This window comes from Xiphophorus maculatus, chromosome 8 (genome assembly GCF_002775205.1).
Source record: "Xiphophorus maculatus strain JP 163 A chromosome 8, X_maculatus-5.0-male, whole genome shotgun sequence".
Taxonomy (NCBI): Eukaryota; Metazoa; Chordata; class Actinopteri; order Cyprinodontiformes; family Poeciliidae; genus Xiphophorus; species Xiphophorus maculatus.
This window is the reverse complement of record NC_036450.1, coordinates 5,347,773-5,364,985: the sequence shown is the minus strand read 5'-3', so window position 1 is coordinate 5,364,985 and position 17,213 is coordinate 5,347,773. Positions and strand designations below refer to the sequence as shown.

The window sequence follows — 17,213 nt, the reverse complement described above, 5'->3', positions numbered from 1 at the left end:
AACTTCTGCTCGACCTGTGTGGTTCAAGGACTTTCAACCAGGTTAAACAAAAGATGACTAAATACTTAAATGATTGTGTGTTACATGTTTAGGGTTCAGGTGAACTAATTCTCATGGTACAAACTGGTTACAAATACCTGGATTTTATGTTTACAATAGTTACATTTGGTAATTATTTTCCATAGTAACTTCAAGTGCTAGAGTTTAAAAAGTACAGGGTTTCTGAATATATTTGTTTGGTTGTGTGTACTTAAGTAATTACCTACTTTGATTACAGCTAAAGTTATATTTGTGACATACAAACTGTTAAATGAGGTTGATGTTCAGTCTTATACTAAATGGGTACATGGAATCTTTTCAAGTAAGGGGGGAATGTTGTGTCTACCACTAGGTGGTGTACGAGAATACTATAGAGAGGAGAGAAAAGAAGAAGAAGAGATAAGATGGAGGAAAGGAATACTTGATGTTACTGTACTGCTGAGCGAGTTATGAATAAAAGCTGTTAAGGGTTCTTTGTCTACTTGAGCTTCTACCTCGTCCTAGCTTCCAAACATAACATAACCCTTTGAAGAATTTGAATTAATATGAGTCACAAGAAGATTTTATTTCCTTTTGGGATGAATAAGCTGTTTTTAATTTGAATTTGAGTGTACAGTGAACCCTCGTCATTCGCGGGGGTTGTGTTCCAAAAAGAACCCGTGATGGACGAAATCCGTGAAGTAGTTATCTTTATTTTTTACAATTATTATACAGCATAATTAAATAATCTACTTTGAAACCAAGCCTAAGCATTTTTTTAACAAATAGAACTAATAAGTACAGTAAAATAATCATTTTAATCACCAATATAAAGTACAGTAAGACAAATTGTGACTCCCGTATTTCACTGTTCCTCTGACTGTGACGCTGCGACCTGACTTCGCTCTCTAGTGTCTTTTTCTTCTAAAGCCTGAGGTGCTGGTGTGTTTTTTGGAGAGAAGAACAAAGTTATCGGTAGTTGTTGTCGCTCCTTTTTCTTCTGGGCAAAAACATTTGCCAATATTTCCCAAGCTGTATTACGTACATTTAAATGCCGTAACGTTATTAACGTTACAGGTAGAGAAGAAACGCGGAGACTGTTTAGCCAATCAGGACGCAGAACACAATGCAGTGTGAAAAAAAATAACTGCACAAAAAACTTTGCGAAGCATCGAGGCCGTGAAAGGTGAACCACGTTATAGCGAGGGTTCACTGTATCACTAGAAATGATAATAATTAATTAGAAATGAAAGAAGAGATAACTATTATGAACGTTAGATTAGAATCAGTATGAGCCCCACAGCGGCCTGAATCCGACGGCCAACTGCTGCCTTATTTGTTCGTTCTCTCACTCTTTTATTTTACCAAGACTGCCAGAACTACTTTGTGTCCAGACTTGGGTTTAATAAAACCTCTTTGTTAAAAACATCATCTGGTCTGGACTTTGTATTTTGTGAGTTCTGTGTGATGACATGAGGATCGTAACATATTGGTGGCCCATCCTATTCCAACAAAATGTTTAAAACATATTTGGAGGGCCGTTCAATGTTGTGATATTTATGAATGCAGTTTTAATTGTGGTGACTTCTGAAAGTGTGTTTTCCATGTGTTTAGTAACCTTTAGTGTCAGGTTGGTGGGGTGTTTTCAGAACTCTTTAATTTAAATACTGGGTTAAATTTCCCTGTATTTAATGTTTGGCTAGTGATTGTTTTTGGATTGTTTTAGGAGCAAATTTGTTTCTATTTTTTCCCACATTAGTTTTGTTGTAATTTTTTTCTCAAATAAAAAAGGATTTTTTAAAATACAAACCTTTTATTGAGCAATTTGATTCTCAGGCTTCATTGGACTCTTTCTGTTAAAACTGACATGGGATTAATTTAGTTCATAGAGGAATTTAATATTTCTCTTGCCAGCCTCCTTGTTGCCTTTAGTTCAGTCCTTCATGGCTGGAGGCCCATTTATAGACTGAACCAGTTCACAACAAAAGGCAACATAATTATTGTAAAGGAAGAAATATTTATTAGAACTTTGAACAAAACGTTTGGCTCGTATCTTTCTTAAACAGCCGGGTCCTCTCGGCGAGCAGCGGGGCAGCTGTAAAACGAAACTAAACAAGGCGTGTTGACATCACAGATCACAGAGTTTAATTCATACAAAGCAACGCATGAATCAGTTAACAAAGCTGCAGAGGTACAGAGATATGCATTTTTATCACAAAATAACAGACAAAGACAAACACGAAACACAGAGACAGACAAAGGCGCCCACGTGGAGAAAAATGGAAAAAACTCTCTATTTTAGCGCTACATGTACTTTATACTGAGTAGGTGTTTCCTCACTTTAATATATGCAAAGAAGGCGTTCTGTTGTTCAACCAATCAGAGACCTGTTTCGGCCCCAGAGAAACCCGCGAAACTCCCCTCCTTACAGCTCAGCTCAAAGGTGATCTGTTCTCTGTCAAACCAAGCAGGGGAAAAAGCCCTTAATCCTGTGCGTACCACGCACGAATGTCCCCAGCACCGAAGTCCTGATATAAATCTCGCCGACTCCCCTGGAGTTTCTTCCTCCCACATTCCAGCTGCCGTTTCCATGGAGATGCTAATTTTATGGCTCTTGTGTGCTCTTAAGCAGACAGTGGAAGGCGTCTGCTTGTCTCCTTGGGCCTCTCTCTGGGTCACACAAAACCTGTTTTTCAAATAAGAATGCTTAATATACCTTTACACATGTTGTAAGTATTTTAGCACTAAAATAATCATTTTTCCTTAACATTATATATAAAACAGTCCCTTAAATCAGTAAAGAGGAACATTGTTGATTGGGAAAAATGACACATTTTGAAGAATTGTTTAATAACAGATTTTTCTCTCTGTCTCCTCAGACTGAATGTCTGTAACCTCTCAGAGAGAAGCTGTGAAGCTCTGTCCTCAGTTCTCAGCTCCCAGTCTTCCAGTCTCAGAGAACTGGACCTGAGTAACAACAAGCTGCAGGATTCAGGAGTGAAGCTTCTCTCTGCTGGAATGAAGAGTCCAAACTGCAACCTGGAAACTCTCAGGTAACTCTGGGCACTTGACAAATTGCTGCATCTTAGGAGCAAAAAGAAACATTATTACAGATCCCAGCAGTTTCTTGAGTTTCATATTTATTCCCCATGTTACAAATCCATCCATCCATCCATCCGTTCAGACCTTGGGTTCTACCTCAATGTTCTCATCATGTGATGAATTGTGTGTCTGCAGCTTATCAGGCTGTTTGGTCTCAGAGGAAGGCTGTGCTTCTCTGGCCTCAGCTCTGACCTCCAACCCCTCCCATCTGAAAGAGTTGGACCTGAGCTACAATCATCCAGGAGACTCAGGAGTGAAGCTGCTGTGGGCTGGACTGAAGGATCCACACTGGAGACTGGAAGCTCTCAGGTATGGAGGAACCTGCTGCAGGAGCAGAGAAGGTCTGATAGAGGAGGAAGAGGGAGAAATGTCTTTAGTCAGTCTGCTGGGAAACATTTTTTCTCCAAAATCTGTTTATTGTCTTTTACATTCCAAAAGAGAAAAAGATAAGTAACTCACAAGTGCACAAAACCCCTAACAAAACCAAAAGAAAACACATTAACAACTTAAACATTCAAGGTGACAAACAGTTGATTGCAGTGAGACAGAGTACTTTAAGTTTATTATCTCAGGGTTTATGTTGAGACTTAGTCCAAGAGATTTAATCTCAGTCCACAAGCTAGGTATGAGGTGATGGCAACTTCCTCCCTGGTTCTAGGCATCCCGACATCAGTGTTTTAGTTTCCTACATTTTTCGAGCCAGTGAGTACATTTGGTATTAACATGAGAATAACAGACTTATAGCCACTATAAGAATAAAAACATAACAAAATTAACTAGAGTACGTTCAGTCAATCATCATTATGAGTATTTATATTTTCCAAAAATAGCAAAAATTTTCCCCATATCTTTTTGAACACACAGTATTTACCCTTAATCATAAAGGTGAGTTTCTCCAAGGCAAGAGATCTTGATAATTTACACATCCAAGTTTTTAATTGGGGTTTGGTTACAGATTTCCAGGACTGGCTATACTATATTTGTCCTGCACCAAACAGTAAATTATGGACTTTTGATCAACCTTGCTTATTTGAGTTTGAGTTTGAAAAATCCCTAAGATACACAACCAGGACAGGGATTAAGTTTGGTACCAATGATAAGTGAAATTTTATCCAAAACCTCCTTCCAAATATTCTGAATCTCAGGACTTTCCCAAAGGCAGTGAATCAATTTGTCTTTATCTCCACATTTAGCACATGTATCCAGAATGTTGGAATTAAATTTATTTAGTAATGTTGGAGTAACATATGTTCTCATCAGCCATTTGTATTGAATTAACTTAAATTGAGTATTAATAGATTGTGTCTGTGCCTTCAGACAGGCCCTCTGCCATTCCTCTACTGATATATTACATTTCAAGTCTTCACACCAGGCCAGTCTTTTGTGTTGTGAGGATGTCTGGGATTCTGTCTCTGATGATGTTATAAAAGCAGGATATTAGGTCCTTCTTCAAATGGTAATTTGTTGCAAGTTCTTCTATAGAAGCAAGACTAGGTAATGTTAGAGACTTTTGAGTACCCAAGACAAAACTTCTGATTTCATAAACTTAAAAAAATTTTTAGTTGGAATGTCAAATTTCTGTTTCAAATCTTCAAAAATCATCATAATCCCTTTATCAAATAAATCTGAAATTTTGCATAAACCTTTAGCATACCATGTTTTAAAACCCATGTCTTTCCTACCTGGTTCAAATGTCATGTTGCCCCAGATCGGGGAGAATTGGGATAGTGTTGGTATTTCATTTTGAATTTATGTACATCATACCGTACTCGGATAGTGCTTTTAACAAATGGGTTAGAAGTATTTTTTAATAACTCTTTGCATTTCCTTGAGTATAGATATGAATTTAGGGATAAAGGAGTGGTATTTATATTTTCTATATTTACCCACGACAGATCAGCTGCTGAAAACCAGCAGGATGCGCTAGAGAGCTGAGCAGCCCAATAATACCACTTGAAATTTGGCACACTGTCAAGAAAATCCGAGCTCATCCCACTTCCCCATGCTGGAGATTTTAGTTTAACAGTAATAATAAATAAAGTTATCTTTAAAATGAATCACTCAAGTGACATCAAGGCCCAACAGTAGACTTAAGTGTCAATAAAGTTAGTTTAACAGTAATAATAAATAAAGTTATCTTTAAAATGAATCACTCAAGTGACATCTAGGCCCAACAGTAGACTTAAGTGTCAATAAAATAAATCTGGTTGTGTGTGTTGTTTTTGTCTCATGCAAACTTTGCTTTAATTCTACTTTTCTCTATTTAATCATAAGAAATCATAGTCAGACAGAGAGAGTCATGAAACAGGAAAAGCAGGTTTCCTGGAAAAAGAGGAAGTTTCCAGCCTGCAGATTCATAAAAATAGATGAGACTATTTCTTATTTTAAAGCATGAAAGTTTAAAGAATTAAATCTAAACATTTTGGTAATTTGATAAGATTCAAAGTAAAATACTTATATTAATATTGGTTTACTTGTAATAATACTTACACTTATATTTGTGGGAACACTTACAAGGAAAACAAGTAACTGTAACTTTAGTAGTAAATAATTAGAATCATGTATTATTCTTTTGGTTTCTTTTCAGAAAAACATCTGTAATAACTCACATTAAGATTATAATAAGTATAATTAATAAGTTATGGTTATAAAATCATAAATGAATGATAAATCAGAGAAGCTGAAGAAAATAAATGTGATATAAGTTATGGTTATAAAATTATAAATGAATGCTAAAATCAGAGAAGCTAAAGAAAATAAAAGTGATATAAATGTGATTTTGACATTGAACTTGAAATGGTGTAACTGCAATTAAACATCACTGATATGTTGGAGGTAGATGGTAGGTGAAAGGTGAAAGGAAGGGAAAAAGGGGAACTAACAGGAGAGCAGAGATGATCAACGCCTTATTTAGGTAAAAGGTTGTGCAGGCAATGGACATAGGAGGTTGAGCAACCTGGAGACATTAGCACAGACATTAGGACATAATGTCTGAAGGACAGTGATGGATGTGAGGTCATCTGTCTAAGCAGACAGCCAATGAAAACGCACCAAAAGGGTGGATAAACCCTATAAAAGGTGGGTGCAAAAGAGGAACCTTTCGTTGGATCCTCCGGGCAGCTTCGAGCCAAGAGATGGACAAAGAACTCTGCAGCTGAAGAAGAGCCGGGGCCACGGAGCCGAAGACTGTCCGGCCATGGGGACCAACCCGTCAGCCCCACAACCTGTGGCTTCAAATCGCACTTCTCTCATCGGCTGGGTTCAGACCCCAAAGACAAAGATGAAGACAAAGGCAAAGACAAAGAAGAAGAACTGGTGCCTTCCTTCCTGCCAGCACCAAGTCCTGTGTGACCTCACCATCCATGCGGAGAGGAGGCTCATCAGACCTACAGAGATTCCTGCCTTCGCTGATCAACATCTTCCTCCTGCTGCAACACCTTCTTCATCATCAGACCTGCGGAGATCCTGGCCTTCATCGATCGGCGTCTTCCTCCTGCTGCAACACCTTCTTCATCATCAGACCTGCGGAGATCCTGGCCTTCATCGATCGGCGTCTTCCTCCTGCTGCAGCACCTTCTTCGTCGTCGTGCCAGGTCTGGGGTTCGAGGCGCCAGGCTCCGTCCGTCTCTCTCAAAGGTTCCTTTTTTAGTTTTCAGTGTCAGCAGTAGGGAAAGATAGACTAGATGATTGATTTTACTTATTTGATTATTTCTGCTACTGAATTAAGCTGTACTGACCCTTGCAAAAATGCCTTACTAATAAAATATTTAGCATAAAGAAAATCTAAAAGATGTTGTGGACATTCAGTTAATGAGTCACCTTAAAGTTCTTTGATGGTTGTAAAATAGCTGTGATGTTTGATTCTGGAGAGGAAAAAGTTTAAAATGTTTTATAGGTTGCTGGTAGCCCAAATTTAAAACAACATCCTTGGGACTCGCCCGAGTCACTAAAACCTACCTGGTTCAATAACAAATGCAAGTTGTAAAATAAGAGAACGAGCGACCGTTAACAGGTGTGCTCTGTGAAACTAGTTGGCTGTAGGCTGCTCAGTCTGGCTAATTCACAGAGGGAAGAAGGGTGAGACACCTGGATGTAGGCCGTTAAAAATCAGGTGAATCGTTTCTCGAAACCAGCTTAAACAGAGTTTACTTCAGTTCTGGACAGGGTAAATCCCGGCAGATTTAGGAAACTCAATTAACCCGTTAGATGGAGAGCTGGTAGCACATCTCCCCTCTCAGAAGAGGAAGTAGAGAGTGAGAGAGTAGAGACAGAAAGGAGGGGGGGGGTGTTGCGCAACAACAACACCTAGCCCTCCTCTGTCATATGGAAGATATAATAATGATAAACGTAATCTGGCTCGTCTGCTGTTCCAAATGAAGTTATTTAGGATGGTTTGACTTTTTGTAAAAAAACTGTTGGGAGGATTAAGAGGGATAGCCTGGAAAAGATGTAGGAATTTAGGGAGAACATTGATTTTGAGAATATTTATACGGCCAATCATAGATATAGGTAAGGTAGACCAGCTATCAAGTGATTCCATTATTGAATTAACCACCGGTGTGTAATTTGCCCGAACCAGATCATCTATGTTTGGAGTAATTTTTATGCCTAAGTAAGTAAGGCTGTCTTTTGCCACCTGAAATGTTGTGTGAATTGGAGGATTGTTTCTTTCAGCCTGTTTTAAAAATAGGATGACGGATTTATATTTGTTAAGTTTATAACCAGAAATATAACTAAACTCACTGATAGTTTTAAGTAGTTGGGGGATTGAGCAATTTAGACTGGACAACATTAAAATAATATCATCAGCAAATAGTCCAATTTTAGATTCAATATTTTTATTCTGACACCATGTATGTTTTGATTTTTCCTTATGGCAATAGCCAGTGGCTCAATTCCCAGAACAAACAGGAGGGTGAGAGGGGACAGCCTTGACGCGTGCCCTACCTAGATTAAATGATTTAGATACAATGTTATTAGTTACAACTGAGGCAGAGGGTTTATTATAAAGTATTTTAATCCAGTTTATGAAATAACTACCAAAACCGAATTGAGAGAGAACTTTGTAGAGATAATTATGTTCCACTCTATCGAATGCTTTTTCTGCATCAAGTGAAAGCAAAGCTGTATCAGGATGTTCATATTTAGCATGAATTATATTCAGAACATGACGGATACCGTGGTGAACTTGCCCCCCTTTATGAATCCGTTCTGATCAGGGTCAGAAAGGGATGGTAAAATTTCTCAAGCCTGATTGCTAGAACTTTAGATATTATTTTGGCATCAGAGTTTATAAGTGAGATTAGTCAGAAAGATTCACATCTAGTGGGAAATTTCCCAGGTTTAGGTAGAACTGTTATGATCGCATTTCACAAGGAAGGAGGTAATTCTTTAATGGTATAACTTTCCAATAGCATATTATACAGGGGCTGCAATAATTTGTTTTTAAATATTTTATATAGGTCCAAAGGAATCCCATCTGGACCAGGTGATTTTCCTGATTTTAATTTATCTATTGCATTTGAGAGTTCATCTATAGATGTTGGCATATCCAGTTCTGATTTAGCTGTTTCACTAAGTATGGGGATGTTTACACAATTAAGAAAGGAGTCAAGTGATGCTTGTGGTTTGTGCCCTTTAGACGTATATAATTTTGAGTAATAATCTTTAAAGAGATCATTAATTTTTTGAGGATCAGTAGTGTTTTCATTTGCAGTTATAATTTCATTTATTGCCCTCTCATTCTGCAAAGCTTTAATGAGCCACACTAGACGTTTTCCTGCCTTCTCTCCCTGATTGTAGTAGGATTGTTTCAATCTGAATATCTCTGATGAAGCTTTGTTAGTAGATAGTTTGTCATATTTTGCTCTCAATATTTGCAGTTCTTGTTGCTTTTCTTTAGAACCCTTTAGATTTATCTCCAGCTCAGTCTCTTTTATTTGTTCTTCAAGTTTTAGCATCTCCATGATAGTTTTATTAGCTTTATTTTTTGTGTACCTTATCATCTGACCCCGTATAAAAGCCTTAAAGGCTTCCCATCTAATAGATGCTGTGGTCTCAGATTTATTAAGGCTGAAGTAATCATCAATATTTATCTCAATATAGTTCAGAAATTTGGGTATTTGCAACCAGTGGGGTTTTAATCGATAAATAGGATTATGTCTAAACGCAATTAAGGGTGAAAATTTAAGCATGCATAGTGAGTGTTTGGAGATCAATATGCTTTTGTAGGCACAACTCTTAATTTTGGTAACCACGGAGTTTGAAATTAGGAAATAATCTATACAGCTATAACTTATTATGGGTAGTTGAGTGGCAAGAATATTCTTTCTTTGTTGGATTCTGTACTCTCCATATATCTCTTAGGTTTAGTTCAGACATAAAATGTTGTATAACCCATCTACTTTTAGGGTGGGACAAATCTAAACCCGATGATCGGTCGAGATTAGGATCTAAAGTACAGTTAAAATCTCCACCAAAGATCACATCACCGTGTAAAGCTGTAATAGAGAGAAACAAATTATTGGAGAAATCAGGGTCATCTATATTAGTACCATACAGGTTAACCAAAATTAAGTTTTGGTTCATCAGTGAGGCTTGGATTATTATGAATCTCCCAGCAGGATCTATGATGGTCCTTTTTATACATATAGGTAAAGATTTATGAAGAAGAATTGCCACGCCCCCAGCATGTGGAGAAAATGAGCTGGAAAATACTTGACCTGTCCATCTTCTTCTTAGTCGTGCAACTTGGTTTGTAAGTAAATGTGTTTCTTGGATAAAAACCACTTTTGGATGATATTGTTTAAGTCTATTCATGACTTTTTTGAGTTTGATCAATTTCCTAAGGCCTCTTACATTCCAGGAGATCACATCAACAATGGACTCAGTACTCATCTGCTTAATGTCCATTTATCATCTCTTTCTGTTTTTGTCTCAACTGTAGGAACTTGAAATGTACAACTTGAAGAACATTGCACCTTGAGAACACTGAACATTTACAAACACAAAAGACTTTCCTGAGATTTCCCACCAGTGGGAATCTCCACCTTCCCTTCCCCTCTATTCTGTGACTTGGCTTTGCTACTGATCCCAGAACAACAGGAGCAGAAAAAACATTTACTTAAACAACTCGCACCTCAACCTTAAACTGCGAACCCCGACCATGGTATCTAAAACTTGTTCCCCACCGCTAAGAGGGGGAGACTTAGTGGAAATGTATATTGTCCAGGATCACCGATCAATTGGAGTATTGATCCTTATTAAACCTCGATGGCGCCATCTAGCGTGTAAATGTGGTTACCCGTCAGTTTGTTTTGTTTCCCGTATAAATTTCTCCACCTCCGTTGGCGTGTGGAAGAGGAAGCTTTTACCGCGGTGGAAAATCCTCATCTTTGCTGGGAATATCAGTCCAAAGTTTATATTCAGATTACGGAGTTGTTGTTTCACCCGGTCGTTTTGTTTCCGTTGTTTCACCACATCCGTGGATAGCAGGGAAGAACATCACATGGCCGCCGTTGTACATCACCTTTCCTTTCAGACGGGCTGCAGTCATCACCCTCACCTTGTCTTGATAGTTTAGTTATTTCACGATGATCACGGGCGGCCTGGAGCTCTCTGGCCCTGCAGCCTGTGGGCCCGCTCGATAATGGGGGGGATGGAAACGCGTCCCGCCCCAGGACCTCCATCAGCCAGGTCTGCAGAAAAGCAGCGATGTCCCCTTGCTCTGTCTTCTCGGGTAAACCCACGAGTCTCAGGTTGGATCTTCTGTTTTCAAGCTCGTCCACCTTCAAAGCGAGATCCTGGGTTTTCTTTTGTATGGTCGCTTCTTTGCCTGTTAACGAGGCGACGCCGTCCTCCAGGTTGCTAATGCGGGATTCTGCAGAGCTAAACCTCTCGAGGAATACTCCAACTGTGTCTTTAATTTCTTGATTTGAAGTTATAATCTCCCGTAGTTGCCTGGTGAAGTGAGTTTCCAAGGCTTGGATAGCTTCCAGGAGGTTAGCTTCAGAGGTCAGGGAGCTAGCGTTAGCCTCCTCCATGTATCGGTTTCCGCTTCGCTTCCAGCCTCGGATCCCTCTTTGCTGGTTGTTTTCGCTTTTAATTTGTTTACTCGGCATCTTGGCAGGTTGAATTGAATCCCAGGGAGTTTGCTCGTACGGAAAATATCTTGGCAGTGGTCTAGATATCTAAATGCAGGATTTATTGGTCGGAGCTCAGAGCCCAGCAGCTGCTCAGTAAGACGCCATAACCGAAAGTCCCTGGTGGGAAACATTTAGTTTGAAGCTAAATAGTTAGCTTGTTGCTCAAAGGAACAGCTTTTGTCAGTTGCTGCTCAGTTTTCCATCTCTGTATCCAACAGTTAAAAAGGGAAAGATGAAATCTGAGATTCTCTCTGCTTTGCTTGAAGCTGGTGTTTTCCCTCAAACCAGCTCTGATGCTGTTATTCAGCCTAGATTTCCACTGGACTCTTTCTGTTAAAACTGACACTGGATTCATTTAGTTCATGGTGGATTGTAATATTTCTCTTGCCAGCCTCCTTGTTGTCTGTTGTTCAATCCTTCAAGACAGCAGAACCATCTACAAAATGATCCAGTTCACAATAAAAGTCAACATAAAAATATGTGAAGTAAAAAGTCCTTTCAATCTTTCCAAGAAGAAAATTCTTGACTGGAAATAAAGAAATAAATATTTCTGATTTGCTGAATAACAGATTTTTCTCTCTGTCTCCTCAGACTGAGTGGCTGTAACCTCTCAAAGAGAAGCTGTGAAGCTCTGTCCTCAGTTCTCAGCTCCCAGTCCTCCAGTCTCAGAGAACTGGACCTGAGTAACAACAACCTGCAGGATTCAGGAGTGCAGCTTCTCTCTGCTGGACTGAAGAGTCCAAACTGCAACCTGGAAACTCTCTGGTAAAATATTCTCAATCCTGGTGAAACCAGATTTCTGTCCATTATATTCTATCAGTTATGATGCAAATCTTTTTTCAATAATAGAGTAAAATAATAATAGATGTCTTCCTGTGAGATGGGTAACCATGCTAAGTCTCGACACACAAACATGGCTGGTTTTCCTTTACTGCAGCCTGAATGAACCAAGAAGAGAAATATTTAGATATTTCTCTGGGCACTTGACAAATTGCTGCATCTTAGGAGCAAAAAGAAACATTATTACAGATCCCAGCAGTTGCTTGGCTTTCTTATTTATTCCACAAATTACAAATCCATCCATCCCTCCATCCCTCCATCCATCAGTTCAGACCTTGGGTTCTACCTCAATGTTCTCATCATGTGATGAATTGTGTGTCTGCAGCTTATCAGGCTGTTTGGTCTCAGAGGAAGGCTGTGCTTCTCTGGCCTCAGCTCTGACCTCCAACCCCTCCCATCTGAAAGAGTTGGACCTGAGCTACAATCATCCAGGAGACTCAGGAGTGAAGCTGCTGTCGGCTGGACTGAAGGATCCACACTGGAGACTGGAAGCTCTCAGGTATGGAGGAACCTGCTGCAGGAGCAGAGAAGGTCTGATAGAGGAGGAAGAGGGAGAAATGTCTTTAGTCAGTCTGCTGGGAAACATTTAGTTTGAAGCTGAAACTGTAAGCAACAAATCATCATCATTAACAAATAAAAGCTTTAAAACAGTTTTGTGGGGAATTAATCTGTATGATGTGTTTAACTTGTGAGCCGAGTTACTGAAATACTTTTCATAAATATTCTAATTTATTGAAAATGACTGTAGTTAAGAACTGCTAGAGAGACGCAGGTCATCCTGAAATTCTGATGCATAGAATCACAAATCTAAATCTAAACTGTCACAGAGAGTAAACACAATAAAACATGATTTATCTGCAGCATTGATCATTAAATGGCTCATTACTGATGTATTAAAATTAAATATGATCGGTACACTTAATGATACTGTATTAGCCATTAGGTAAGACATTCAGCAAGTACTTTTACTTTTAATACTTTAAGTATTTATAAGAGTCAGTACTTTCTTACATTTACTCAAGTAAAAATGTTAATGTGGTTCTTTTACTAGAGAACATTTTTGTCTGTTTATTTGTACTTTTACTTCAGTACATTGTTTGAGTTCTTTCTCCACCTCTGGTGAACAGCCAGTAGGTGGCGCTAGAGTCAGGAGGAGGCAGCCTGGAGAAAAGGCTGTTCCTCCCTGATCTGTTTCCAAGCAGTCAGAGTGTAGAAGTTGAGAGCTGGAGAAGTTTCCTCCTGTTGCTGCAGCAGCAGAGATGTTCTGCTTCATGGACTAAATCAGGTTGGAAAGAGGAGAGATCTTTACTGAGCTGCTGGATAAAAGCTTCTGAAACATTTCAACTCTTTCTGGAAACTAATGAGACATAAAAACAATGGATGTTTTTACCATCCAGACCTTTAGAACCAGTTCAGGTCAATAATTCAGTTGTTTCTGTGGAAGATGAACAGATTTGATGTGAAATGATGAAATTCTTCATTTCTATCTGATGTTCCAGCAGATCTGTAGAAAATGGAGCTGCAGCTCTCAGATATTTCAGTCATCATGTTTTCTATCAATGAATCCACTGATTAAAGCAGGAATCTCATCTCCATGTTCTCCTCCAGAGGTTCCCAAGGTTTGTTCCTGGAAGCTGCTGCTGGTTCCTCCAATCCAGGCTCCGCCCCCTTTAGAGGAAATCTGTCCATATATGGCGCTAAGAGTCACCTTGATGCTGCAAAGCTTTGTTCAGGGATGAGATGTCAGGATGTTAGTGTCAGTCTGTTCCAGGCTTTAGTTGTTCTCCTCATGAGGAGCTGAAGTCTCTGGCAGGAACGTAGAGCTGAACAGGAGAAGAACTTGAAGCTTCTTCTTGGCCTCTGATTGCAACAGCAGGACAATCCAACATTTTAGTCTGACTTCATCTGGAAATATTTCTTTGACCCTGAATCAGTTTGAAGGCAGGCCAGCTCCTCATCAGAGCTGAGATCTTCTCTGTCCTCCATGCTGGAAATGTACAAGTCCAGCAGCTCCTGATCAGTGACATCAGAGCGTGACATCATCAGTAGAATGATGATGTCATTTCCCTCTCAGAGCAGCTTGGAAATCTGAGAGGAAAGATGCAAACAAAGACTCTCTGGACTGTTGGATCTGCTGGTTCTGGTTCCAGATGCTCCTTGGACACTTTCACAAGCCATTACTGCAGCTGCTGGATTCAGGATGCTGCTTCTTCTTCTTGGTCTCATTGTAAATGTGTGCAGCAGCGCCACCTGGTGGTGTTGGTTGGTAGAGGAAGTGCTGAAAGGTTGGAGGTGTTTGTCAGAGGTGTGTGATGATGGAAGCCTCTCCCTGGTTTGTGAGTCTGAGCTCAGAGATCAAATCTTTGATTCTTGTTGAACTCTTTGTTGAATGTGATGCAGCTTCTCCTTTTTAATGTTTGTATTTCTGGATATTACAGTGAGGCCACAGCAGGTTTTCAGCAGCAGGGCTGTTTAGTGTTTCATTCCTTCATCTGTGTGTGGGAGTGTGGATGGAACAGGTATCCAGGTGTTGTGTCAGAGTTTAGATTGATTGTATTTTAATGCTGATTATTAAATCAGGTTGAGCTTCCAGAAATGTTTCCTTAGTTTCCTGATGTCCTTTTAGGCTTCAGTGAGTTTCTTCAGGTTGTTACTGAGGGATTTCCTTTCTCCTCTCTGTTGGAGCTTTTCCTGTGTTTGGAGAAATGAGTTGTGCTGCAGCAGCACCAACTGTCCTTCCTACATCCACCGCAGTTTGCAATCCAAATGTTGGACTGTTCCTGTCTCAGTGGAGGACAATGTGTGTCTGAGAGACATGTAATGTCCATGTTTGCTGCTGAAAGAGACTGATGGTCTGACCCCCCTCCTCCTTTCAGGGTGGAGCCTGCTGGAGTCCCATTCTTGACACCAGGTCCATGGAGATGTAAGTGTGTTTTTCATCTGATTCATGACAACAAAGCAGCTCACATTCAACCATCTTCAAACTGTCACATCACTCATTCAGGAGTCATCATCAAAGTGTCAATAAATGATCAATAACTGCAGCTGGATTGTGTTTGTTCTCTCCATCAGATTCCTGTCAACTCACCATCGACACAAACACAGTGAGCAGAAAACTCAAACTGTCTGAAGACAACAGGAAGGTGACACATGTGAAGGAGCTTCAGTCATATCCTGATCATCCAGACAGATTTGATTTCTGGGATCAGCTGCTGTGTAGAACTGGTCTGACTGGTCGCTGTTACTGGGAGGTCGAGTGGAGAGGATATGTTGATATATCAGTGAGTTACAGAAGAATCAGGAGGAAAGGAGACAGTGGAGACTGTTGGTTTGGATATAATGATCATTCCTGGAGTCTGAGCTGCTCTGATTATGGTTACTATGTCTGTCACAATAACAGAGAAACTCGTCTCTCCTCCTCCTCTGTCTCTAACAGAGTAGCAGTGTATGTGGACTGTCCTGCTGGCATTCTGTCCTTCTACAGAGTTTCCTCTGACTCACTGATCCTCCTCCACACTTTCAACACCACATTCACTGAACTTCTGATTCCTGGATTTAGGTTCTGGTTCAGTTCTGGTTCCTCAGTGTTTCTGTGCTGAGTTGAGTCTAAAGATTTTCCTCCTGTCAGAGAAACTCTCTCACTGTTGAACAGATAGTTCAGTCTCTACAATCTATTTCTTGGTGAAACAATTCTGATTGAGTCCTTGGAAACTTTTTCTTCTTCCAGTCCTTTAAATATGGAAGCTGGGATTATTCCAGGACTATTCCAGGATTATTCCAGGATTATTCCAGGATCCTCATGTTTTTCTGTCTTTTTCCAGTTAAAGCTTCACACTGAATATCAAGATGTTGTTTCTCTTATTTTTTTTCCTTTCATTCATCAGATTTCATTGAAATGTTGATCAGTTTTTCTCAATCACTGATCATTTTCTGTTTCTATCGGCTCCTATTTTTCTCAACATGTCAGATTTGAATATTAAATCTTCCTTTTGTAAATTTGCTGCAGTTTTTCTTCATGTGTTTTAAATAAAAACATTTTTCTTCTGCATTTGGTTCATTTGCTGCTCATTCTGTTCTTTTCCTGGTCAAATTTAAATATTTGCATTAAAAAGATTTTTTCATCAACTCTGCCTTTCAGAAAGTCCTGATTTAAAGTAAAACATTCCCATCCCATGAAGGTCAGAGGTCAATGCTTTGAAGCCTAAAGTGGGAAAATCTTCATATTTTCTGTTTCATTCAGAACTTCTACCTGAAACTCAGAACCTGCAGAACATTTTTCTCTTTGGAGGAAAAATCCCAGGAACTGGAAGATCAGAGCAGAATGAAAACTGGAGATCAGTGTTGGACAGAAAAGGTCTGATCGCTGCATCTCTGCTATATTTTATATTTAAATCTGATAACAAAAAGTAAACCTGTTTTTAGTGAATAAACCAACATGGATATGACCCGCCACAGCGCCAACATGGGCCACACCTGATTCAACCCAAACCGGAAAATAAAGGATTTAAGTGGAAAAAGCAAAACCCAGTAAAATCAGCAGCTGGTTGTGATTAAAATGCAGTTTGTTGCAGAGGTTCAAACGTCCTGATGGTGACCTCTCCTCCGTCCCTCACCTTGTCTGGCCGGTTTTAATCCTCACTGCAGTGTTAGACTGGAGCTCATCTCTCAGATTAACCAGATTAACACTGAGCTGCAACAGGAACCAAACGTCTCTCCTCCAACTTATTTCACTGATTAATAACAAGGTTGGATAAAAACATTGAGCTGAGCTTCTCATTCCTTAAAGAGTCATGAAGAAAGACTCACCCTGGAACTGCAGAAAAGAAGTTAGAAAGTTTAAAAATAGATGGAAAAAACTTTCTAAATATATTCTAACAAGTGATTTTGTATCTTTTAATGTATAAAACTGTATAACTGAGATGCACCTAATTGAATCAAATCCATTTCAGTTCAACTGTAAACTCAAAAATCGGATCTTTTTGCGATGCTCCATACATGACACCCATTTGATTGTGCTCACAACTCTCTGGAAGTTGTTACTGAAGGAAGCACTGATGTGCAGGAAGCCAGTTTGTACCTGCCTCTGTTACCCTGCCGCCTCGGATGGCT

The 17,213-nt window shown here is 39.5% G+C and overlaps 1 protein-coding gene across 1 annotated transcript in view; it reads left to right on the top strand.

Moving 5' to 3' along the window:
• LOC111609489 (NACHT, LRR and PYD domains-containing protein 3-like) overlaps window positions 1-15,716 on the top strand; it is a 30,882-nt gene extending 15,166 nt beyond the window's left edge. Inside the window, exons 7-10 of the mRNA XM_023338234.1 lie at window positions 2,898-3,071; window positions 3,256-3,429; window positions 14,981-15,027; window positions 15,177-15,716. Coding sequence (XP_023194002.1) covers window positions 2,898-3,071; window positions 3,256-3,429; window positions 14,981-15,027; window positions 15,177-15,703 — 922 coding nt within the window. The 3' untranslated portion in view covers window positions 15,704-15,716. The remainder of the gene's footprint in view (window positions 1-2,897; window positions 3,072-3,255; window positions 3,430-14,980; window positions 15,028-15,176) is intronic.
• Window positions 15,717-17,213: the final 1,497 nt, after the last annotated feature.